We start from the raw sequence: 26,208 nt of genomic DNA on the forward strand, positions 1-26,208 counted from the left end.
GAAAAATCACCAAAATAGACAAAACAGTCAAAACTTCACAAAAAATTGGTCTCTGATGGATAAAAGATAAAAAATAAAGTCTCTAATGGATAAAAGATCAAACGTATACGGCCAAAAGTAGGGCTCATCGGGAAAAAGTTTTGAGTCTAATGTTACCTAAGCGGCTAAGCGGACGAAAAGTGGGCTGGGCAGGCCGGGACTTTTGGGCCTGTTGGCCCATGATCAAGTTACCCAAAAAGTAACAGTAATTTTGGCTTTGCGTCTTCCCTTCTTCGTTCATCCTCTACCGCCAGGCGTTAAACGTTCTGAAAGGGTCACAGACGCTCTCTAAAATCTCCGTCTGCTTCTCTCTGTCGATTTATGTTGGAATTTGTTCAATCGTTACTTCTCTGTTGTATCAGTTACTGCTTGCATACAGGACATATGGACAAACAAATCATTTGTTGATATTCTTTTGTATTGTTGTTTTTTTATTCTTTTTTATATCTCGATTAGTTTTGTGATTTTTAATTCCGCTCGCGATCTATCCCGCCTAAGCATTGACAAGTTCCCTTTGCTCCGACGTCGAATTTTGGTTCATCGTTTGAAGGTTCGTTTTCGTCAGTTTCCTGCTTAGTTAGTTAGGGTTTTGTGTGTTTTTTTTCCTTTGTTGAGGGTAATTTTGATGTATTGGCCGGATTGAGTTCGTGTATGCTAATGATCTTTTGATGTGGTGAAATAGGATGCTCATGATATGATGAACCAAGGAAGCAATATGCAGACTGTAGCTCCGGCAGGTCCAAATTCGCTTGAGGTACTATCCTAAGGATCAGTTTTCTGTCTTAATTATCTGGTAGTAACAAATTAATTGATGACAAAAGTCCTTGATTTGGTTTTTGTATTCAATAAAATTGTATTGGAACTAAATGCATTAGTTGTTACAACTTGGTTTTGGTTCAACATGTTAATGTAGTTGAATACAAGCTCAGTTGGTGTTCTTAAGTGTTTTTTGTGCAGCAGAGCTAAATGAATTTTATATTTGCAAAGCACGGTTTAGGATAGTTGTTGACTTGTTGTTGGTTGAGTTACTGATGTTATTGGATTATAAAACTATGGCAGCTTATATTGTTCACTAGTTGTGTTATTGGAATTACGATTAGTTATAGAGCCTAGAACCAGTTTGGCTGGGTGTGGTCAAACTGTCAAAGGGACCATGCCACCCAAGTGTTGCTCAGTTTGGTCTAGTTGTTGAGGGTGGAATGACCAATATGGTCGCATTAATTGAAAGCTATGTCTATATTGCCTTCAAATCAATCATATCAGTAATCGAATGAGTAATTGAATCAGCCTTTCAGCCAATTGATCTGAGTCTGTGCCTGAAATCAGTGACTTCAAAGGACTACTAGTTTCACACTTCACTTACAACTTGAAGATCCTAAACTTCAAGTTGTCAGGCAGCACTGGGAACAGTTTGTAATGAACTATCTTATTCTTTGGTATAGATGACACCTATTTATTTTAATTTTTTTCTAGGTAGCAGAGAGTTGGCAGCTAGTGATTGCTTTCTCTTTTTAGGCTGATTGCCCTTTACATTGGTTATTATTTTGAGCTTCATGGTTTTGTGGAAAGTTGATCTCAATTAACATCATTTCTTTTGTTTCCCATTTCAGACTAGACATGTTACTGATGCAAGCCAAGGTCAGACACCTTCATATTTTCCCTCCATGACTAGTTCTGAAGCTGTATTGTGGACCTTGCCTACGGCGGATAATCAATCTGTGGAGAATGGAACTCCAAGTTCTGGTTATCAATATGAGCAGCAGCACTTGGGAAACATCCAAGATGGGTCAAATGCAACATCTGTTGTCAGTTCATCAAGTTTAGGAATAACAAATGCTTCACAAGTGTACAATGGCTATGCGTCATACCCGAATTCTTCAGATCCATATGGTTATGCAAACACAGGATACCCAGGTTACTATGGCAGTTATCAACAGCAAACCAATCCATCATATGCTCGGCCTGCAGGAGCATATCAAAACACAGGTGCTCCTCATCAGCCTATTTCCTCATTTCAGAATACAGGGTCTTATGCTGGGCCTGCAAGTTATTCTGGCACTCACTACAATCCTGGTACTTATCAGACAGCTGGAGCTTACCCAAGTGGCGGTTATAGTAATCAGACTACTGTGTGGAATGAAGGAAATTATGCAAACTATGCACCTCATCAGTACTTGAACTATGCTTCAGACACAACAGGTGCATATAGTTCTGGTACTGCTGCTGCTACTTCTCAACAATATCAACAGCAACAGCATTACCAACAATGGGCAGACTACTCCAGTCAGACGGAAGTCACTTGTGCTCCTGGCACTGAAAATTTGTCTGTTGCTAGTACATCTAACCAGGGATTTTCAGCTCCTAGCACCAGTGTCGTGTATCCAACTTCAAACAGTCAGCCACCTCCATCTTCCAATCCATCTTGGAGACCGGACTCTGGTTCGTCTGAGTTGCCCTCATTGCAGGTTTGAGTTATCCTTTTGCATAGAATACGAGGGGATTAAAATGCTTCCATATTTGAGTGTGAGCAAATTGCTTATAGCTATGAGGATGTGTGTTTTATTTCATTCCTTCTTGCTTGGTTGAAAAGCATTTGTTAATTTCAATTTTGTTATCACTTTAGCTTAATTTTAAATATTGGATGAAGGAAAAATTTAAATGTTTAACTCAGCATTAAGGTTCACTGTTCTTGAAGGTCAGGTGCTGATATATTATGCTTTTGGACTTCGGGGCTGTCATATATTTTACTGTATTCTTTTCAATATTGATGGGTTGGTGGAAGCTTTCATCAGTTATCGTGTGAGATTCATTCCCTCGTATCTAGAAAAAAATTCTTGTTGGTGGATTATTTGATATTTATTCGTTTGTCTGATCAATCTTGCTGGCACCGTGAGCCCTTTTTCGTTATTTTTTTATGTACTTTGCCAAATTCAATTTAGATGCTAAATGATCATCCTAGATCAGTAAGTTATTGGGCAAGAGCGGTAATAGTTGATAAACAGTTGTCTTTTCTGTTTTTCTTTTCAGCCCAATGCAGCAGCTTGCAGTTCACATGATAGTTACTGGAAACAGGGGGTTCCAAGCTTTCCAAATCACCATGATAGTCCTATACAAACACACTTCCAAAAACCTTTAGATTCACAAAATTCTTATAATAATTTTCAGGATCAACAGAAGAGTGCATATGCTCAGGTACCCAGTTCACAGTATCCTGCTCCTCATCGGGTGCCCCAGAGTTATCAATCTTCCCATCAGGTGCCTCAGAGTTATCAATCTTCGCATCAGGTACCCCAGAGTTATCAACCTCCTCCTCTGGTGTCCCAGACTTACCAGTCACCTCAGTCCCAGGATTACCAATCGCCTCAGCAGAGTGGTCCTTCTTTAGATTTGCGAAGGGGAACCAAAATGCAGATTCCAACGAATCCTAGAATTGCTTCAAATTTGGGTTTACCAAAAAGTGATAAGGATAGCTCTACAGCCAGTGCGGCAGCAAAACCTGCTTATATTAGTGTGTCGCTGCCAAAGCCAAATGATAAGGTGTCGTCTAATGATGCTGTTGATTGCATCATTAAGGTGAGACTCTCATTTTGGTCATTTTGCTTACTTTTCCTGTACTTATTACTTGTAGCTTGTGATATTTAATGTTTAGATTATGTTGTGAGTGTTAAAAGTTTTTAACACCCTGGGATGTATTATTCTGTTTGGAGAACATTCTTTGAGCAACTGTTGCCAGAACATATATCCTCTTCATCCTTCTCCTGGAAAACTTTTTTTTTCTTGCTTAGCTTCTCTGTGTTTCTGGTGCTTCGAATTTTTTTTGTTTACTTAAAGTTATAACGAAGAATTCTGGCATAAGTCTTTGTGTCAAGTGGAAGAATTCTTACATAAGGAAGCATTCTGGCTAAATGCTTTGCTTAAAGTTATAACGAAGAATTCTGGCTAAATGCTTTCTTATGGTAGATAGAGTTTCTTAGGAATTTTAGGGATGAGGTTTTTTTCTGTACTTTTTTTCTTTAAATTGAAGCACTTTTAATTATATGATGGTTTCTTTTATGTGATGACGTTTTGTTTGTTTGCAGCCTGATTCGTTCCCCAAGTCACTACGTGGTTATGTTGAAAGAGCTTTAGCTCGCTGTAAAGATGATGCACAAATGGCTGCTTGTCAGGCTGCAATGAAGGGGGTGAGTTTTGTAGTTCAAACTTGGGTTGGTTAGAGTTTAATTATCAATGGAACCATAAATGTACGCCGTCTTCAGCCACCCTAGCAAGGGAACAAAGAGAGATAACTTTTTGTGAACAAGGTGGCATGATGCAGGAATCTTTATTGGAAGAGGATTTCCTTTACATTACGTTTTGTAGGAATCCTTATTGGAAGAGGATTTCCTTTAAATTAACTTTTTCAGAGTCTAGGAATCCTTTTTGGAGAAGGTTTCCCTTTTAGTTAGGTTTTTTAAGTCATTACGTTTTTCTAGGTCAGTCAGGTTTTGGAATCCTAATGTTTCCTTGAACCAATGGTTGTAAAACTCTATTTAAAGGCTTGCTTGGCTCATAAATAAATAAAAATCTTTATGCAAAGTTACAATAGGAGTTTTAGTGAGAGGCTGAGAGGGGAAGGTGAGCCTAGAGATTTAGGACGACACTATTCTAAATTAAAGGAATAACCATGGTTCTTGTTTGCTGGTTGTTCTGTTTCAGCTTTAAAAACCTATGAATTGGGAAGCTTATGTCCTAAGGTTTTTGATTTTGGGATTAATTTGGGGGGTAGGGTTTTTGGTTCGCTCAATCCTAAACAAAATTTACATAAGTAGTTTTAAAACTACATCATGGCATCTGATGCATGCTGATCCTTGGTAATTGGTATAGCTTAAAGTTGGGTGAATATGCTTGTGAAAAGCAGGGCAGTTAACAAAATTTCATAGCTGATTGAGGAAATATGCATTTAATAAAACTGCAGACATTTAAGATTGGAAAATTTTGTGCTTGTGTGCATTGCATGTTTTTCACTTTTTGACTTGAGCAATTCTACTAAGGTTTTTGATGCCGTTTTGAGATTCTCTAAAGATGACTTGAGGGTTGAGCATCATCAGCCATTATTGCATTAAATTTTTGTCAATTACTCGTTTGCTTGAATTTTTTAGTTGGTTATTTAGGTACTTGTGTTTTATAGGGTATCTATTTATGATGCCACGGTAAATTATTTGGAGACTTGTAGCTGAAATCTGCATTGCAACATAGTCATTTGTCTTTTAAATCTTTTTTATTGATCTCTTCTTTAGTATTTGTTGCCGCATGCGGTATACTTTTCATTGTTTTCTGCTTGGTGGTTGTTAGTATGAAGTACTTTTAGTACAACTTACATTGTTTATTTTTCATTCTATTCTCTTTACATCTCCATTCCAGATTATAACAAAGGCAACTGCTGATGGTACTCTTCATACTCGTGACTGGGATACTGAGCCTCTTTTTCCATTACCAAACCCAGATATAGCCAATAAGGAGTATGTACTTCCTCCATCCCTCAGTCTCTTTCTATTAACTTAACATTGTGGCTAGATTAACATTTAATATAATCTAAGTTTTCTTGGTCATTCTATTCAAAAAAGGAATTTTCTTGGTCATTGGGCCTCAGCTCAATTAATGAGCGGGTTGGTGCGGTTTTGGAAGGGCTTACCGTATGTCGTTAGCAACCATAATGTCAAAAAAAAGGGGGGGGGGGAATCTAGTTTCTCATATAATATCTTTAATTTTTTTTCCCTGCAGCAATTTTCATTATGCAACTCCTGTTTCTTCTTTACCCAAGTTTAAAAGGAGTCCCAGTAAGCGATCAAAAAGTAGATGGGAGCCGTTACCGGAGGAGAAATCAGTTGTCAAACCACTTTCTGTCAGTAACGAGACTGTAAAATATGGTGGTTGGGACAGAAAGGTACACCGCATATTTTATTTTAGGCATTCGTCTCTTTTTAAATTTTTTCAGCCTTGATGTATTGCATAATATGGCCAGTTGATTCATTACTGGGGACGTTGTCTTTTACATGCCATTGCCCTTTTAACATCCTCTGATAGTTGAGAACATCATTTTTCCTTTAGATATTTAGTGAATTGGTCTCATGCTGAATAAATTTATGCAGCCATTAAGTGCCAATTCCAAGAAAACTGCAAGCAAAAATGCCCAGAGACGAGTGAAGAAGCAGCGTTTAGCTGATGCTTTTAATGCTGCTGATAATGGTGATGCATCAAGTGACAGTGATAAGGAACAGAGTTTAACAGCATATTATTCTGGTGCAATAGCACTTGCAAATTCACCAGAGGAAAGAAAGAGACGTGAAGACCGCTCTAAGCGTTTTGAAAAGGGGCAGGGACATCGAGCAGAAATTAATTACTTCAAAGCAAAACAAGTGGGAACTGAAAACTTATTCAACAGAAGGGCTAGTGCCTTGGTGCATAGCAAAAGCTTCGATGATGGTGCTATCAAGGCTGTTGAAGACATTGACTGGGATGCGCTGACTGTTAAGGGGACCTGCCAGGACATTGAGAAACGCTATCTACGCCTTACTTCTGCACCTGATCCATCCGCTGTAAATTTCCCATTTTCATTCAATCATTTTCTTTGGCATTCTTCCTTGATACAAAATTTAGAAAACAATTGATGGACCATTATATTCATAATTAATTTGCTCTAATTTATTTAACATCCACAGGTAAGACCAGAAGAAGTGCTCGAAAAAGCTCTTCTTATGGTTCAAAATTCTCAAAAGAACTATCTTTACAAATGTGACCAATTGAAGTCTATTCGCCAAGATTTAACTGTTCAAAGAATACACAATCAACTAACTGTCAAGGTATGCTTCATACAGCTTCTTTTGCTTCTATTTTTTTTTTCTTATGAAAAGAAATTAATGTTGTCTTATAGGTAACCTTTCGGGTGTGGGGAGCTTGAACACATAACCTAAGTCATAGTGATGAGTTGCCTTGGCCACCATGCCAAATGGGCTTCTCAATTTAAATGTTATTATGTTGTTGTACTATGGATAAAACTTTTAGAGAATGGAAGAAGAAAAGGAGAGATCTTAGAGTTCCAATGTCACCCTTGTAGAAGTTAATGCAGCTTTTCAGCTCGTAAAATACCAAAGCATAAAAATATTTTTTCTTTTCTTGGACAGACCTTCTTATACACTTTGTACTTTGTTGTTAATAGTCATGCTTGACTTGTACGTACAGGTGTATGAGACTCATGCTCGATTAGCACTGGAAGTTGGTGACTTGCCTGAGTACAATCAGGTTGGTGGCTTTATTGTCTAGTTGAAAATGATTTATTTTGCATCTTACTTGGGATCGCAAGCCTCTCAGAAAACATTGAGTTTTTGGCATTGTCATGTCTCATGGTGAAAAAAGGACAATGCTAGAGACCTCCAAAATTTGACCCCCAAAAATCTTCCAAATCTATGTGGCATTAAAATAGTCATTAATTAAAAACACACATGTAGGACCCACTTCACATCTAACCCTCCACATTAAATGGGGGTCACTTTTTGGAGGTCTCAAGCATTATCTGTGAAAAAATTAGCCTATTGTTTGTGCTTCAAATAGTTATACACAACCACAACCACTAAGAAGATTACTCTCCGTTTTCAAGTTATTTTCTTTTTCACTTTACTATTCTACTTTATCATCGGCAAATAGTTTAGTCCTAGGAAAATTTTTTTGGCAGCAAAAACTGTGTGGAAAGTGTATCATTGCGGATAATTGGGTCCCTGTACACATTTTTTATACATCATGTAGATGACGCTAAGTCACTTATGCCAAGAAACACACATAAGATGGCACTACACAACCCATATAAACTATATGGTCATCTAACCTGGATCACTTCTTGAAAATGTTTTTCTGTTGTGTTCTTTCAATCTTCTGTCATATACAATTTGTTGAGTTTTTATTTTCTACATTTGGCTCAACTGATGGGTTCAAAACTGACAGGGTGCATTTGTTTCGTTGGATGTGATTAAGTTGGTACCAGGCTAATACTTGACTGGTGTTTTTATGTGATTATTAAAATGGTGTTTGTTACAGTCAATCATCGCCTAAGTTTTATGACACAGAGTGTAGATTAGTATGATAAATGTAATTTTGAGCTGCTTGTGGTTTGTGTGAATACAAGTATTGATGGACTCTTTTCCTTTTGATAATTTGACTGCAGTGCCAATCACAGCTGATGACCCTTTATGCTGAAGGAATTGCAGGATGCAATATGGAATTTGCAGCATACAACTTACTGTGTGTTATTTTGCACTCTAATAACAACAGAGATGTCCTATCGTCAATGTCAAGGTTAGGACCTTAACAGAATAACAAGTTTGTACTTTGAGGAGTTATAATTCCATTTCTTACAATTTGAAGGTCTACTCATAGGTAGTTTTAGTTTAGTGATCGGAATCACACAAGCCACATCTGATCAGCTTAGGACGGGGTTGAGAGTTTCTAACCTGGTTGTCCTTTAGCTGGTCAGGGGACCAGACCTGCTACTGCAATATAAGTTGTAAGAAATGTTTCCAATAACACTTATAGGATTCCTTAAAGAAGGAATAATCTTCCGTGTACCGGTAGAAGAGATGCAAGGAAGCTCGTTTCTTCAAAGCCTTTGTCTCAAACAGTTTGGGCTTGGCTATGAATCTATAATAGAAACTATTATGAATCAACTACATTTATAAAAAAATTGATCAAAATTATTACCCTATTTGGTTACTGCACTTTTATCAGTTGAATATCTTGTACTGTTTTGTGCCGGCTCCAAACTTGACAACATTTTTAAATTAAGTATTGTTAAGATTTGAACGTACATGCGAACATGTGGCTCAGTGGTAGAGTTGTAGGGGTGCAACCTAGAGGTCACAAGTTCAATTTCTTGAAAGAACCTCTCCACATATTATGTAGGGGTAACGTCTACGTACATTTTGTCTAACCCCGACCCCGCCCACTGGGAGACCCTTGTGGATGATTGGTGTTTACCTTACCTTTACCTAAGATTTCAAGTTATGAGAATTACTCTATTCACGCTTGCATTTAATGCCTGTCATTTAAATCGAACTTGCACAATGGTTTGCATGGCTGGCTCATTATAAGAATGAATCATAGCATTACATTCTGGGTTAAAAACTTGAAATTGCTTGGAGGGAGCTTTCTTTTCTTTCATTTAGTCCGTGAAATAATTTTAAAAGCTTATACAAAACATCATTTCTCCAAATTGCTAGATTATCAGATAAGGCAAAGCAAGATGAAGCTGTTAAACATGCACTTGCTGTTCGTGAAGCAGTCACTTCAGGGAATTACGTTATGTTCTTCAAACTATACAAAAGCGCTCCGAACTTGAATGCTTGCCATATGGGTGAGTATATATATTGTAATGAATCCTTCCATTTAGGAAAAATCTTGATTTCAATTTACTTATTTAGGAATTGATCGGGTGATGCTTTCACCCCCATTTATTTTCGCTGCTTTCTGTAGATCTTTATGTTGAAAAGATGCGATATAAGGCTGTGAGTTGCATGACTCGGTCCTATCGCCCTACTGTACCGGTTTCATACATAGCAAATGTTCTTGGCTTCATCAGTGTCTTGCCTACAAATGAAGTCAGTCCAGAGGTTTCAGATGGGCTAGAGGAGTGTGTGGAATGGTTGAAGGCACATGGTGCATGCCTTACTGCAGATACTAGTGGAGAGTTGCAGCTTGATACAAAGGTATGTTCAATATGGTTAGTTACATGGTTTTAATGGACTTACCAACGCTATGGTGCTAGACTGTTGAGAGCTCCAAATATGTTTAGTTTGAAATCAGTTTTCTGTTCCCATCGTCGTCTATAAACTCGTTTTTCAGTAACGGCATGCACAAATGTCAGTGTCTGAGCTGTATGGTATTCCTGTAGCAAAAAATTTGATGAAAATACTTATTTTTGAAGCTTGAATTCGATTTCAGGGGATGGGATCTGAAAATTAAATTATCGAATGTAGATTGAAGTTCTGTAATCTTTCGGTATGGCACGTGCATTTCAACGTCTTGGAGCCTTGTAGGCCCTTCTCAAATTACTGTTCCTTGCGATGTTTGCTCAGTAAAACTTGTTGAATCTGAAACTCATAAGTCATAAGCGCTAAAAAATCCAACTTAAAAAGATGATTGATGGCATTGTACTTATTTTGTTTCCTTTGAGGTGCCATGTATTTTGACTGCTTTCACCTATGGTGCAGCTATATTTTACTGAACAGCATATGCTGTAGGAAGTCAGGAAGTCAACTAATGCTTTAAGCCATTTTTCCTCTGGTTTATTTATGCTTTCAATAACACCATGATATACATTTGCTTGCAGGCATCATCTTCTAGTCTCTACATGCCAGAGCCTGATGACGCCGTGGCCCATGGAGATGCCAGTTTAGCTGTTAATGATTTTCTGGCACGGACTTCTTTATAGCTAGGGTGAATATACTTGAACCGTACACGAAAGAGCTAGGGTGGAAAATATGCTACCCTCATGGCACCACTTAGAGGGGGTTTTACTAGACAGTACACGAAAGAACTAGGGTGGAAAATATGCTACCCTCATGGCACTACTTAGAGGGGGTTTCACTGGACACTTGGAGGCTTGTACCTCTGGATAAGGCAGATCGATATGTATGAAGTGAATAGGAAATGAAAAAGAAATCATATTTCTAGGTCATTTTCCCCTAGAAATTGTTCTAACAAGATGATGGCACAAGGGGATAGAACGAGCATTGGTTTTTCTTTCTCAACTTAATATGATGGAAAGTGGCTGATTCTTTCTTGGTGAAGAGAACATTTTAACTCTTGTTTAGAATTAGAAAGTTAAGTATCATCTAATTGTTGTGTGTTTATTATTAAATCTACAGTTTCACCAGTTTTCACGATCACTTCAGATTTATTTATTCACTTTAATCTCTGTCATTGTAAACACACTGTAATTACATCTAACTTGTGACTGTTTTGGAATGGCGTTGGAATGAAACTTTTGACACGTATATGTTTAATCTAGTTAATTGAGAATCGAGCCATCTCTCATTGGGTTGGTATCTAACTTTGTTGGTATTAACTCGTGACTTGTTGCTTTATTTAAGCACTATTCTCGGAAACACGTAAATTATTCAGAAGTGAAAGGGCAGATTCTACAACTTGAATTATTCAGTGATAGGGCAAATTCGACACTTGAATTATTATTCAGAAGGGAAAGGGCAGATTCTACAGCTTTGCATTATTCAGAAGATTGAGGCCAGACGGACATTTTCTCTTTATCATATTTGCAATACATAGCTGTAACAGCAGCCACAAAGTAGACTTGGATCAACACTATCCCTGGTGTGTGGTAATTTATCACGCTCTTACCTGTGGCAAGCTCCACCAGTAGTAAAGCCGTCAATCCAAGAATTGCTATCCGCCCGTTTACTCGTTCGCTATACGGGCTAAATCCGAACTCCACTTTCAGCCCATCCGACTCCGCCTCCGCCAATGCCACCGGAGGTAAGTACATCCCAACTTTGGAACTAGACCTCGAAGATCCCTTCCTTGCCTTACGGAGTTCCGCTTTCTTTCCAGTTCCGCTCCGGTAGCGGAGGCGGACCTCTGAGAGGCGCTCCTCGAAGGGGTCACTGGATTCGGGTTCTGACTTGGATGGTGATTGTGGATCCTCGTCCGTAGCGGCTCTGACGGTGAAGGTAGGAAGGGGCGTAGTTTTGCGTTTAAAAGTGAGAGCGTGCCGAGAGGAGCACGGGGAGGGAAACGGGATAGAGAGTTGCAGAGACGACGGTAAGATCGCCATTGTTGGTTTCTTTCTTCTTCAGCTCTTTCGATTGTGCGAGTCTATGCTTCTTTGGAGTTTGGATAAGGTACCTTCTTTTGATTTAATTAATATTTTTTGTTTTAAAATAATCATGGAAAAATATGTCAACTTTACACAGAAGAACAACAAAAATACGTTACATAAAATAAAAACCACGCAAAACAAAACAAAAATCAAATCAAATCAAAAGAAATAAACTATTAAAATATAAAATCAGAAACAAAAACATAAAAGTAAATTTCAAGAATTTAGAGTTATAGTGCTCATCAAAATTTATTAAGAGAAATAATTTTATATGAACTGGATGACAATTATCATTCCATTATATCACACTTTTTACATAATAAACAAATTCAAAAAATAAATAAATGGAAAGCCAACAAACACAACCTTAATGGAAAAAACACCGCCTCCCGGCTCCATCATCTCTGGTCCTTTACCCTTCTTTATTTACTTTTGTTGTTTTGTTCATCTTCTCTTGTTCTTGCTGCCTATCAAGAGAGACAAGTAAACACAGGATCCTAAACAAATAACCCCCAAGCCATAGTCATTATCAAGCAATTCCACTTGCTCAACTGAGTAACCCCCTTGTTGGGCCAATATGTCCTGACCTGTTGTCCAGCAAGTCGAGCTCGTAATCCTCATCCCCAGTGTCTTACTCAATGTCTCCAACAGTTTCACTTTCATCGAACCTGGCACCGCTCCGAGGGGCGTGTTATCGAACATCTCAACACCCCTGACGAAACACCTGACGACGGGGACGGGTTCGTCGAATTCTTTTTGTAATATTCCTTCGCACGGGTACTTAAAAGTGGACATTCAGTGAAACCATATCCAGAATGGAGGGATTTTTTCTCTACTGATAAAGAATCATTGGAGAGGAAAAAAAAACAAGCCAAGATTATTACCTCAAGACCAAGAGTGTATCCAACCATCACGTGCGGGACCACGCATGATAAGAATGTAACAAACGAGCTCCCGGCCCAATATGAGGCGAATATGATCAGGAAGAAAAACAAGAAACCTGACAGTCCACAGTGTAGGCCCACGGCCCAGAAAGTTATGGCCGCAAAGCCCAATGAGAGGAAAATCAATGACGGTAGTGCGACCAGTGAGTGGGCCAGTACGTATGAGGAGGATCTACGGTACCCGTTGTGAGCTGTTTCTCTCATGAAGATATGCCTCTCTTGGAGAAAGATGGGGATAGCGTCTACGCAAGAGTAGAAGGTTGTGGTAATGGCAAAAGCGAAGAATCCGAGTTTTTCTTGCACACCTTTCATTGAATTATCGAGTCTCCAATACAATGTGGCTAAGATGAATCCTGCTGCCATTCTTGCACCTAATCGAATTCCAAACAGTTCTGGCTGTCTACGCAAGTTTTTCATTGATCTTTTTGATAGAACTGCCATTTCATACCAGAAAGGGTTCGCGATTGTGCCAGCTGTTATGGCTTCTTTTAGGGAAAATCCGTGGCGGTTTTGTTCGGGGTCGTCTGTGTGCATTTTGCTTTGCCATGATTTGTTCAACTCTACAAGGCTTTTGGTTCCACCAGATGAGGCTTCCAGTTTGCAAATAAAACAAGGTTTAGGGTTCTGTGAAGCAAGTTTCCTACAATAGGCAAGCAAAATAAAAAAAGCAGGGCGTCTTCCTTTAGCTAGTGTTATTTCCCCCCCACCAGTAACCATACTGCAAGTGATTTTGCTTTTGAGAATAAGTGTCCAGGCCGGATGAGCTAATGTAGCAGAAGAACCTGGCCACCCTCTTCAAAAATCATCAAGTGTAAGCTTGCAAATACGCGTAGCATGATAACATCTCTCACCGTAGAATAAATCCCACCTGCAATTATGAAGTTTATAGTGTACAGAGTAGGGTTTTTAAGGAATACAACTCGGGAAATCTAGGATTCAGAATCATTCATGGAAAAGGAAAAAATCAGCAATGGTCTCATATGGTTGGAAGCATGGTATGACGTGGTTGTCCAAACTCAGCACTACCAAAGAACACCAAAAATCATTCAGCCTTCAGGAACAACCATCAAAGTAGAAGCATGTGACCGCTCAAATTTGATCATCTGAGAAGTTCACAGCAAGATCCCAATAGTGAGCAACACCGGCGTCAACAAAAACCTTTCTTGCAGCTGCTTCTGTAATGCATTCATGAAAGGAGAACCTATTGAAACTTGACTTTGAAACACTTCCTTGCCAAACCAACACACACTTGTTGACAGGTTTGTCATCCCCTTCATCCTCATCATCATCTTCTTCTTTCACCGCATCTGCCCAATTTATACGCTTAAGCATCAGCTTCCCATATCTCTTGATAGATTTGCTTCCACCTTCAACAACTACAACACTAATTCCCTCCGAAACCACCGCGCGGCCGGTCAAACGGTTCTCTTGCGCATTAACATCAACCTTGAAGCGAGTTTTTGGGTGTGAAAGGTCGTTGATCTTGTACACTGAAACAATAGTTTCCAGTGTACTAGGGTCATCGAAAAGCTTCCTCTCCTTCTTCTCTCGGCGTTCGGCAGGAGTAAGCTTGCGTGAAAGATTCCTATCCACATGAGCTTGCTCACGCTCAGCAGCTGCAGCACGGATTTCCATCTCAAGTTTGGTGGGATCCTGAGTTGCCTCAGTGCCAAGAACTTTCATTAAATTGCTCATTTTAACTTTTGGTTTTGGAGGCTCAGAAAGGCCTTGTCTGATCATTTCCTGCCTATCCTTTTCTCTGGCAAGACGACGCTGAGTACGAAGTTTCTTCTGCTCTTTCTTAGTTAGCTTGAGAGGTTGAGGAGGGGGAGGAGCAGGCTCAGCTGGAGGCTCAATAGGACGAGGGTGCTCAACATAGATAGTGATCTTCTCCTTTTTGAACTTATTGTCAGTGATGTTGCCATCGACAATATCGCCATAAGCACCATTAGGCATGAGAGGCACATCCCTGAAAGCAAACAGAATTAACCGAGTAAATATGCAGCAACGAAACATGGACGAAAAGATAACCAAGATGATAAATATGTGCAACTACATATCAACATCATAGTCATCAGTCAGTGATGTTTTCTACTGAACATAAACAAAAAAATGCCGACAGCATCAACAGAGGAAATAGACTTGTCCCGTTTGCAACTTTGCAAAAGGAATCCCATTGTTTAGAGGTCACAAAGACATCAGCAGCAACAACAAAACTTTAAAGTTCATTATCAAACTTTTAGCTGCTTCCAGATTATTAAAAAGACAGTAATGTCTCCACCAAATTGGCAGTGACTAGCAAATAAAACCAATATAAGCATAAATCTAGTCAAAATAGAAGGAAACACTGTCACCACACATGGCGTGAGATTTCATGTCAAAGAAAGTCCACTTACTGTTACATTACTAGAACTACAACTCTATTTTAATCCATATTAACCAAGAAAACTAACCACGTTACTTAGAAAGTCAGCAAACTATACACATTTAAGTAAAATGAACTCACCACCACTCAATTTCAGGAATTGATTCTTTGAGTTTTTCTTTAATTATAACTCTTTCTGATACTTCAATTAAATTTGGATTTATATCAGGGGCTGCCTTTGCCTTTGCATACTGTGCTTGCTTTGCCTTTAACTCTCTTGCTCTTTCATCTCCAAATTGACTCTGCAATAGAAGATAAAAATTATTGCTCCTTTGGACGGTAAAAGATGACTTTTCCAACTACCATCAACCAAATAATAAGTAATTAAATAGAAAAAGAGTAGCAAATACCTTCAATTTTATCAGTTCTGCATCTTTTGACCATTTGCCTTCCTCTACAAACTGGAATGTCATTCGTTTAGGTCTCAAAAGCTTTGTTTTGTCGATGCCCATTCTTCCATCAAAATGGGGGTTTTGTTCTGGATCCACTTCAAGCTCAGGTTTAAGAATTTGAAATGCATCTTTTTTCTGCTTATTAATGTTGACCTGGAAGCATAGAGGAATCGTGTCAGGGCACCACCAAATAGAAAACATAATAATTAGTGTCCAAATGTAAAAATTCAGCAAACCTTTAAGGTGCTAAGATTGCTTGGTTTAGTCACATTAATGACATTTCCATGTTCATCTATTTCTCTACCAAGTGCATCCACACGGAGAACAGGGGCCTTGGTTGGCTTCTGTGGCACAGGAACACTTGTTGGCATCTGTCCAGGAAACAAGTTTATGAGAGGAGCAAACTGAGGATCCTGGCGAAAACCCATCTTAGCAGCAAGCTCTTGAGCACGTTTAACAGCTTCAATATTAGGAACAGTATTAAGGCCAGTAACAGGAGGAATCCCACTTGTAGCTGGTGTTGCAGAGGCTACAGCAACAGCAGCTAAGGTTGACGAACTTGATTGTGCCTCAGAAGAAAGAATGGAGGTGGTCGTCGTCAATGGAACAGACCTCCCCCCTATTCCCGCACCAGAAGCTAATGATTTCACTCCTTCCTTTAATCCTAAGCTACCATCTGAACTGGCACTAGGCCCCTTGTTCAACTGCATGAATATAAGAAATTAGAGTTACTACATCCCAAGGAGTGCAAGAAACCAAGAAAACCTACCTTCACACTTTTCGATGATCGGAAAATAGACTTCATTCTGGTAGTTTAAATTATTTGATTTACACCAACAAATATTTGCTCAAAATAACCCATGTAAAGAGAGATTTAATGACTGAGTTTCCTTTAGATTTCAGAATAGAATGCGGCATTTAGAACCATCAAAAAATTTCAACTAAGAAGGATATGGTTGACTGAAAATTTCACATTAACTGGAACAAAATCATCCTTTAATGAACTTACCATGGGTATCTTCTTCAACTTCTCTGACAATTCCTTCTGCATTTGTAAAGCTTTTTTAGCTTTTGCTAGAGCATCAAGTGATAGACTTCCACTTTTACCAGCAGCTGCAGATGACCCATCTGTACTGGATTTTCCAGGAACCTCATCAGATCTGGTAATACTAACTCCCTTATTTTCATTGGTGGTAGAAATTGAATATACCTTTGTAGGGAAGGAATGACCAGGGGGCATAATGGACTCAGAAGCATCGCTTGATTTACTAGTAAATGACTCCGAAGCGGTGCCCTGTATTGGAAAATTACATGCACACGTAAATATGGAAGCCTTAAGCTTTGCATACAAAATGTACAAATCAATCGTATGTAGAGTGAGGGACAATGAATTTAACAAGAGAGAGCACCAAAACCACAAACGATGCTCGAATGTGTGTGTGTGTGAGAGAGAGGTTTTTCCCCTTTTTTTGGGGGTGGGGATTGGGGGGATAATATCATACAAGATTCCAACTAACCAGAAAAATAATCACCAATTATTTAACTATATTACAAGCAAATCAAACAATGTCTGAAGCACACCTCTGTGTGTGTGTTGTGTTTTTTTTTTCTTTTCTTTTTTTGACAATGCACATGAAGGACAATTTGTATACAGCAACTACAAATACATTATACAGACCACATAAGTATTTGCAAGAATCGACAAGGTATTCCAGATTCAATAATAATCCATCTATACAAGGGTTAAACAATTCAAGCACGCATAAAATAGAGCTTGAAACAACCAAAGAAAGATTGAAAGATAAGTTAAAGAACTAGAGAACTCACATTTGCAATCAAGCCGCCCCCATTCGTTGTTCCCGCATCGATTCTTTCGTCACTCACTTCTTCCTTCAGCTTAATCTCATTTGCATGATCTCTTCTCCCATACTCAAAACCATCGTTATCCTCATTCTTTACTTTATCCTCAAATCTCCTCCTCTCTCTTTTCCCTTCAGAAACTCTAACCCTCTTCTCTCCTTCATCAACCATATCTTCGTTGTCTCCTCGCTCTTTCCTCTTTCTAGTCGATTCACTTTCCAAATTCCTTTCGTTCTCCTCATCTGATCGCTCGCGCTTCATCTCCCTCTCGCGAATCCTATCTTTGCTTCCCACTCTCTCCTCCCTCGGCTCATACGACTTCTCTCGGTCTCGAGAGCTCGCACGATCCTCACGCCTATATGATTTGCGGTCGCGAGGCTCGTCAGACCTCTCCCGCTTCGAATCTCTGCTCTTCTTCTCTCTCTCGTCCCTTGGCTCATACGATTTCTCGCGCTTGTGCTCTGCATCTCGAGAGCTCTCTCGATCCTCGCGTCTGGAGGACTTATGCTCGCGAGGCTCGTGAGACTTCTCCCTCTTCGAATCTCGTTCCGATAGGTGGTGCCTTTCCTCTCGGTCTCGGGTTCGATGCTTGTGTTTGTGTTCTTTGGTTGATTCACGTTCACGATCTTCCCGGGATCGTTTGCTCGCTTTTTCTCTATCGGCTGAACGATCCATTATTAGGGTTTCGCACTGATACTGCTATTTGTTCTATTTTTCTTATCCACTCTCTCGTATCTTGTTTTGGCGAGAGAGGAAATTAGCGAGAAGCAATAACAAAATTGTAGGCGGGGGTATTATATTATTGCTCTCTCTTTAGTCTTCACGGCCCGGAGTGGCTTACTGACCCGGTTGAACCGGATAGTGTCTTGAAAGAACCGGATTGCTAGGGCATCTTGAAGCAGTGTAATATGTTTTCATTCTATATGTTTGGTATCTCATCGCACCATAGTTTTTTGTGACACACCAAACATTTTAACAGCAAAACTCACTTCACAACACCACAATTTTTTACCTCACAGCACCTCACAGCACTCACAAACGCTTAAAATATATGTTGAATTGTCCCATGTAATCAAATTAGGTCAATTATTTTATTTTAGATTAATGTACAATGTAAACGTTAAGTGATTTTATATTAATATTATCAATCATCTAATATAACCGTAATTTAGATACATCAATCGCACCTCATAGCACCGCACTACAGTTTTTAAAGTGATGCACAAAAAACTTTTACGTTCCAACTCACCTCACAGCACCACAATTTTATAACTCACAGTATCGCATAACACCTCACAGCTCTCCCAAACAGGGCCAATATTATTTAAATTTTGGTTCCACCACGCATTGAATTTGAAATGTCTAAAACCAGAAGTTGATCAACATCAATTTAAAAAAAATCAAAGTAAAAGTCATCATTAAGTCATAGTATGAACCAACCTTAAGAGGGTTGTCCTAGTTTGTTCTGTAAATCTTTGAACCTAAAGTTCGAAAGCTCTTGTCAATATTTCGGGACCATATCCCTTAGTATAAATACTAACGAAGTACTCCAACACTGTGTAGAAAAACTTCAGAAGTTGCGTGGGTTTACTCCACCGGTAGAACCTAATGTTTATCCTTTGTTCTCATTTGTCAACCTTCAAAGTTCTATTGCTATAACATCATCTTTTTTCTGCTTATTACAAGGGGAACTGACTCCAGACAAGCTTCCTCCCATAAAGGCATATCCTTCATCTTCATGGTACAAATTCTTGATGCACAAAACTGCCATTCATTTAGCTCCACAAGCAAGATGAGCAGACTCATAACAGAAAGATTTGCTTGTTCCTTTTATGCTAAAATTGAATGATTATATCATAGAAGGGAAGAGGAAAGTAAACGCCGCGCACGAGAATGAATGCAATATGCCATTAACAGATTAAGGGGAAAACCCTGATCAAGAAAATAATGAATGTGATAACAGAAACCTTAAAGAACAAAATTTGCATACATGCCTTTTCTTCTCAAAGCTTACTCTACATACAAGCAGGTGAAATAATGCAATGTAAACTTACAACACGCCCTTAAGGCATTGACTTGATGACAAAGAATATAAACTAAATTGATCATGAAAACTGCCAACCTTGTCTGCAACAAATTTAACCACAACCTCTATGTACATGAGATTTAATTTCATCTTTTGCTTGTATTCAGCATGTAGCTTCTTCACTAGCAATCTACCGCTCATCCTCTCTCACCATTTGAGCGAAAACTTTACTCATTGAAACATCAGCAATATCACCCATGCTTACCATGCTGAATTGTTCAGTAGATGCATTGTTCTCCACTTGATTGACAAAGTTAGTGTGTGAACATGACTCACCGTAAGGAATGGATTTTTCTTCATTTTCTTGAAGTGGGAGTGCAGACTCCAAGTTCCACAAAACATCACCCATTGTAGGACGATCAACACCGCGTTCTGCCAAGCACTTTTCAACTATCTCACCAAATTTCTTCAATGATTCTGGCTTTATATCATCTGAAAGGCGAGGATCAACAATTTCCTCCAACTGCCCATGTCTGTACCATTTCATTGCCCAATCGATCAAGTTCACTTGTTCTCTTGGACGAGATGGATCAATAACAGGCCTCCCACAGAGAACTTCAAGCATCACAACACCAAAGGAATAAACATCTGATTTCTCTGTCAATACTTGCCTTGTCAAGTACTCCGGATCAAGATAGCCAAAGCTTCCTTTTACAGCCGTACTAACATGTGTCTCATCGATCCCAGGACCAGTCTTTGAGAGCCCAAAATCAGCAACCTTAGCCATCATATTCTCATCTAATAATATGTTTGCAGACTTGACGTCGCGATGAATGATTGCCTTAGCAGAGCTTGTGTGGAGATAGTGAAGGCCTCTGGCTGCTCCAACACATATCTTTAGCCTTTGTCTCCAGCTTAAGCTTGGAAGATCTGACCCATAGAGATGGTTCTTAACGGTTCCATTTTCCATATACTCATAGATAATGATCATCTCATCCCCTTCGTCACAGTATCCAATCAAAGAAACCAAATGGCGGTGACGAAACTGAGATAACATTTCGATTTCAGTCCGGAATTCCGCAAAACCTTGTTGTGATTGAGGAGCTCCCCTCTTCACAGCCACCTTAGTGTCATCACTCAATACTCCCTTGTACACCTTGCCAAAACCTCCAACCCCAATAACCAAACTCTCAGTAAAATTATCAGTAGCCTCTTGAATTGCTGTAAAAGGGAATCGATACCCAATTGTCGTCCCATCAGCATTAAACTTGCGTTCTCCTCTCAATGCAAACTCCTCATCTTCCTTTGAATGATCAACATGTGCTAATTTTCTTCTCCTACACATCAAGAAGACAACTAAAGCTGAAACAAAGGCAACAAACCCCCCAGCAGCCAAACCCACAATAACACCAACTTTCGACTTGGAATTCGTCGAGGAAATAGAATCTGCAACATCAAGGCTGCTCCTGGAATTGTTTATTTTCATGATCTCCAACCCATTAAGAATGACAAAAGGGTAAAGTTCACCGGGAGTAGAAGGACCAACACTTACATTTAGTATCGGGTTGTCACTTACTCTAACAACAACATCCAAAGCATATGGGGAACCCACGACATTTGAAGTGAGATTACGAAGATCAAAATACCGATAAACAAACCAGGAATTGATATAAACATTGAAGACCATCGTCTGCTGAGAGTTATTCACGATATCACAGAAGTGAAACCGAACCAGATACTCAAAACCAGGATCAACATCAAAATTCCATGTTATATTGGCATTTATTCTTGGATCTCCATCTGAGTTGAGAATGGTGGCAGTACCATAGACACTAGCCGGAGCAATCATCTCTGTCAGTCTTCCATTGCTGAAATTTACAGCTTTGACATTGGACACAAACTTTGCTAGATTACTATGTATCAGATATACATCATCCGAAACCCAAAGTCTCCAAAGATCATCATCTTGGCGAGACACAGTTCTATTACCCATATTCACTCTTGAAACTGTCTCCAAAGCCTGCTTCTGCAGATTTTGGTGACTGCTCTGCGGCCCGATGGTTCGAACACTCAAGGGAATGAGCTCATCAGGAAGTGAAAAGACTTCCAAGGCATTAATAAAAGCAAATGAATTGACAGAAGGATCAAAAGTGAGAACTAGCTTATCAGAAGTTATGTTCAGAGAGTATTCCTTCACCAAGGAACCACTCTCCACTTGAAAATCTTTCAAAAGGGTGAAATTTTGAGCAGTAACAGAGAATTTCGCCATGCTCAAATTGTAGTTGTTCTGAACAAAAGGGAAAAAATGGAGACGAATCCAGAGCCTCCCTTGCTTTTTTATCACAAATGTGTAAGTAGATGCTCCATCAAAAATTCTTGCAGTTTCATAAAGAACTGAATCATTGGTGGATGCAGCAGGACCTGAACTAGTATTAACAAAAATGGTTTGTGGGGTTGAAAGAACATTGGAATCAGAGTTATCAGCTACAAATACACGATCACCCACTGATTTGTTAGTGGATGATCCACAATCTATCAAATAATTGTCTTCAGGGGTATATGCCAATGAAACATACATCAAACATGTAATAGACAAGACCCAAATAAGCAACTCAGGATTCCTGACATTCCACATGACCAAGAAAAAAACTGAGATTGAGAAAGAAAATGGAAGAGAAACCTCCAATGATGAAGCTGACTGGTAAAGAAATCAGGATATGTAGGTACAGGAAACAAGAACAGCAAAAATTACAAAAACGCAACAGAGAATGCCTCTAGGGATGGACGATGAAAATCACCTTAGAATCAATGAACCCAACCCCAGATGGGATCGACAATGAAAATCACCTGAGAACCAATCAAGAACCCAAACCCAGATGGAAACAGCCACGAACAACTCAAGCAGTGGTGAGGTTTTCAATTTCTTGCTGATCCAACTGAGAATAAAAATAAATGAATGGGCAAAAGGAAGTACATAAGCAGTAATAACACGTTGTGAGGACCCTCAACTGATTCGAAAAAGACCCGAAAATAATTGTTTATATCGTTCTTGGTGACGTTTGGTTTGACAAGGTCATGGGATTGTGAAGAAAAAAACAATAAACGACAGATTAGAGAAGGTAAAACCAATTGAGTTTTAAAAAGTGGGTCGAACATACGAACATTATTGATTTCGATTAAAGGAAGAGGAAGACAGCTATGCGCTGATAGCTCCTGTTCCTCGGGATGATAGAGGGGAATTATTTTTCTTTTTTTGAGAGGTAGAACTGTAGAAGGAGAAACAGATATTTATGGCGTTTGTACGGTTTCTTGTTTAAAATAAAAACCGTCCTTTTTCCAGAACTACGTCCGAAATTGCTTCAAATTCGTACGACATTGTGAGTAAATTCATACAAATCTACCAAGTTCAGCCCACAACATTTTTTTTTTCCTTCTGATAACCAAAAAATGATATGATACAAATTTATCATATAGACATTTGGTCGGTTTTCGATTTTCTTACATGAATTTTGTCGATCAATTGATCGTTTTTTTGATCTACCCTCACTAACATATATTTGAAAATAATCGATCAATCGAATTAATAATCAATTCGGTTTGATATAATTTTTTTGGACAACCCTACTAGATTCAGGTTATCAGAACCATGAGCACATAAATTAACCACATGATCAATTTGATCAAGTTCAACACGTGGTTACAATAATATTACTCTATGAAAATCTAACTCATAACTTTTCAAAAATTTATACGGTTCCACCGAGTGTTACACTGTTACCCACAATTTGTCCAAAGTCCAATAAATTCCCTTACCAGATGTATTCCAATTCCCAGATGCACAAGCACAACCAACTTAGTACACACAGCACGATCAACATATCTAGTACTGTGATGGCCAGGACGTACTCTATACTTTTTCATGATGACCAACATAAATGCACGTTAAGATTTTCAAATTACTTTCTTAACGAGATGGTCATTATCATTACCACAAACACAAAAACAATAATAACAATCCCTAATTCCCTAGTCTTTACAATTTAGTATTCAAAGATTTGAACATAATTGGCGCATCTCTTGAGATTACAACAAAAGACAAACAAACAAAAACAAACTTGTTCTGTCTCTGCTAGCTTAGCTGGTTCTTGTCATTTTGTTGATGAGTATGGTCAATAGTGTATATAGAGAAGCTTCGGGGAGTGGTTCCGGTCATAAACAACTGGAATTTTTATTTTTTTTTATGAATGGAAGATGATATTGTTGGCGGATTGTGTTCATACGCGTTTTCCACAACGACCAGCAATAAGCTCAAATCACGGAGTGTGAACCAAACACTACTTTATATTTCTTCTGCCAAATCTTTTCTTTAACACATGGTTAATTTTCATTTTTTCTGTAAAAAAAAAGAGAGCCATTTCATTTTGGATTTGTTTAATGATGGAGAGACTCGAGTAGGTTGGAAGAACTGGCTAGCCCAAGTGGCAACCATGATCAATACTCATGATGCCTCTTAGAGGTGAAGAGTCCGAATCTTCTAAATATCCCTCACTTGTTCAATACGAGTCTTTAAACATATAAGTGGTAGTGTTAGAAATTAAGTTCAAACACTACAAATTAATATTGTATTATTTAGTTTGGGTCAAATGGATGTTCGGTTTTATTATTTTTTGGGGCTGTCATAATTGATTATTAGGTCCATAAAATGTGTTGATTGTGTAAGAGGAATTGAACATTTGTTTACATGTCACTCAGTTGTGTTATGTTAATCCAATGTGGGATAAAATCTTAACACTCTCTCCCATTTATAGAAATGTTTATGTCATACCTAACAAGTGAACAAGTAGAGTTCATGTCCAAAATGATTAAGTCTTAACTCTGACACCTTGTTATAAAATCTAGCCCAAATATTACATACCAATATTATCCGCTTTAGATCAAATGTCCGCATGGATTTATTCTTCTTGAGCCATATATCGTCATTGGTTTTTAACCCAAAAAAATTAAAAAAATGTGTTGATTGTGTAAGAAGTATTGAACATTTGTTTATACACCACTCGGTTGGATTATGTTAATCCGAAGTGGGGATAATGTCTTTAACAAGGAGGGCTTGGGTATTTTAGGTAAGTGGCAAAGAATGCCATTCCTGGTCACTGGTCAGGACCATATTTATAATGTATAGGGCTGTGCAAATTTCGGTTGTAACCGAATTTCCGAACCGAACCGACCGGTCGTTAATCGAATTTATCGGTTAATATTAACCGATTGGGCGGTTCGGTTAGAGATTTATGAGTATTTCGGTTTTCGGTTAATGGTTCGGTTAACATAAAAAATTAACCAAATTAACCGAACCGAACCGAAAATATATGATATTATATAAATATGTAATAATATGTGTATATATATATATGATTATTCTTATAAATATATAATTATGTTATTAATTTTCCACATATTAATAATTTAATACTTATATTCTTCTAAAAAAAATCTACTAATACTCATATAAAAAATTCAAAATAAATATAATATACATCAATTAATAAGTATTAATTCATGTTATCAAGTACCAACTTAGTAACTTACCCTGTAATGTAATACCTTCAATATATTATATATTTATATTTATCATCATTAAATATGATGATGAAATTAATAATATGACAAAACAAATACTATAAACCATTAAACCCTAAATCCTAAGGTTAACGGTCCCAATAATATAAAACCTTAAATCTTTTGTTTTTTTTTAAATGGGAACCCTAAACCCTATAAAACCTTATGAATGTAAATCTTAAACCCTATTAACTATATAACTATAGTTATGTTATAAACTTAAACCTAACCGATAAAACACTAAACCTATAAAATTATACTCTAATAATATAAACCCTAAACTCTAACACTATAAAACCTTAAACCTTTTGTTTTTTTTAAATGGGAACCCTAAACCCTATAAAACCTTATGAATGTAAACCCTAAACCCTATTAACTATATAACTATAGTCATGTTATAAACTTAAACCCTAACCGATAAAACACTAAACCTATAAAATTATACCCTAATAATATAAACCCTAAACTCTAACACTATAAAACCTTAAACCTTTTGTTTTTTTTTTAAATGGGAACTCTAAACCCTATAAAACTTTATGAATGTAAACCCTAAACCCTATTAACTATAATATAGTTATAAATTGAAACCCTAAAATTATAAATCCTAAACTCTAACATTATAAATCATATTATATGCTAAATTAGTAACACATTCCACATAATATAAATATATAATAAATATAAATATATTATAAATGATTAAAAGATCATGTTGTACGATATGCTATAATTTATTATTGATTAGGTGATAAATGATAAAATGATTAAAAGATGAGATTATTTATTAATATGTCATTATTATTTATTAAAATATATTTATGTACTATAATTCTGGGTCATTGATCTAAAAAAATCAATGGCGTTTGGGCTTTGGCCCAAAATATAAGGTTTTTGTGTTTTAGCTTTGGGCTTTGACTTTGACCCAAAATATTTGGAATTAACCGAACCGACCGAAATCCAAACCGAAATTTTAGGTTAACCGAACCGATGGTTAACCATCTAAAAAATGATGGTTCGGTTAAATGGATGAAATTAACCGAAAAAATTTG

The 26,208-nt window shown here is 37.9% G+C and overlaps 5 protein-coding genes across 9 annotated transcripts; 1 reads left to right on the top strand and 4 right to left on the bottom strand.

The window, feature by feature from the left end:
- Positions 1 to 293: 293 nt before the first annotated feature.
- Positions 294 to 11,057, top strand: LOC119989115 (SAC3 family protein A-like). 3 transcript variants are annotated; one of them, XM_038834433.1, is made up of 15 exons: positions 294 to 589; positions 722 to 793; positions 1,650 to 2,504; positions 2,740 to 2,838; positions 3,067 to 3,612; positions 4,119 to 4,220; positions 5,440 to 5,537; positions 5,800 to 5,962; positions 6,168 to 6,614; positions 6,738 to 6,878; positions 7,258 to 7,317; positions 8,234 to 8,364; positions 9,285 to 9,418; positions 9,538 to 9,770; positions 10,394 to 11,057. In XM_038834433.1, the coding sequence occupies exons 2-15, from the start codon at positions 734 to 736 to the stop codon at positions 10,493 to 10,495; spliced, it is 3,171 nt and encodes a 1,056-aa protein (XP_038690361.1). In that variant the 5' UTR covers positions 294 to 589; positions 722 to 733; the 3' UTR covers positions 10,496 to 11,057. The 3 variants fall into 3 exon arrangements, with proteins under 3 accessions (XP_038690361.1, XP_038690362.1, XP_038690363.1); XM_038834434.1 differs by lacking the exon at positions 2,740 to 2,838 and having other exon boundaries at positions 296 to 589; XM_038834435.1 differs by lacking the exons at positions 294 to 589; positions 722 to 793 and having other exon boundaries at positions 1,890 to 2,025; positions 2,124 to 2,504.
- A 159-nt stretch (positions 11,058 to 11,216) lies between these two features.
- On the bottom strand, positions 11,217 to 11,919 carry LOC119989116. The gene has a single exon (XM_038834436.1). It carries the CDS (start codon positions 11,852 to 11,854, stop codon positions 11,291 to 11,293), a length of 564 nt encoding a protein of 187 aa, XP_038690364.1. The 5' UTR covers positions 11,855 to 11,919; the 3' UTR covers positions 11,217 to 11,290.
- A 200-nt stretch (positions 11,920 to 12,119) lies between these two features.
- Positions 12,120 to 13,597, bottom strand: LOC119989029 (ABC transporter G family member 6-like). The gene has a single exon (XM_038834318.1). It carries the CDS (start codon positions 13,558 to 13,560, stop codon positions 12,559 to 12,561), a length of 1,002 nt encoding a protein of 333 aa, XP_038690246.1. The 5' UTR covers positions 13,561 to 13,597; the 3' UTR covers positions 12,120 to 12,558.
- A 76-nt stretch (positions 13,598 to 13,673) lies between these two features.
- On the bottom strand, positions 13,674 to 18,290 carry LOC119989028 (protein RDM16). Of its 3 annotated transcripts, XM_038834315.1 has the most exons (7): positions 17,488 to 17,626; positions 16,871 to 16,954; positions 16,670 to 16,793; positions 15,897 to 16,364; positions 15,619 to 15,813; positions 15,350 to 15,510; positions 13,674 to 14,812 (listed from the first exon to the last, which is right to left on the bottom strand). In XM_038834315.1, coding segments are annotated over exons 1-7 (1,914 nt in total). In that variant the 5' UTR covers positions 17,490 to 17,626; the 3' UTR covers positions 13,674 to 13,932. The 3 variants fall into 3 exon arrangements, with proteins under 3 accessions (XP_038690243.1, XP_038690242.1, XP_038690244.1); XM_038834314.1 differs by having other exon boundaries at positions 16,670 to 16,954; positions 17,488 to 18,290; XM_038834316.1 differs by lacking the exon at positions 17,488 to 17,626 and having other exon boundaries at positions 16,670 to 16,788.
- Positions 18,291 to 19,438: 1,148 nt separating this feature from the next.
- Positions 19,439 to 22,769, bottom strand: LOC119988984 (probable receptor-like protein kinase At5g59700). The gene has a single exon (XM_038834260.1). The coding sequence runs from the start codon at positions 22,179 to 22,181 to the stop codon at positions 19,737 to 19,739; it is 2,445 nt and encodes an 814-aa protein (XP_038690188.1). The 5' UTR covers positions 22,182 to 22,769; the 3' UTR covers positions 19,439 to 19,736.
- Between the last annotated feature and the right edge of the window lie 3,439 nt (positions 22,770 to 26,208).

This window comes from Tripterygium wilfordii, chromosome 21 (assembly GCF_013401445.1).
Source record: "Tripterygium wilfordii isolate XIE 37 chromosome 21, ASM1340144v1, whole genome shotgun sequence".
Taxonomy (NCBI): domain Eukaryota; kingdom Viridiplantae; phylum Streptophyta; class Magnoliopsida; order Celastrales; family Celastraceae; genus Tripterygium; species Tripterygium wilfordii.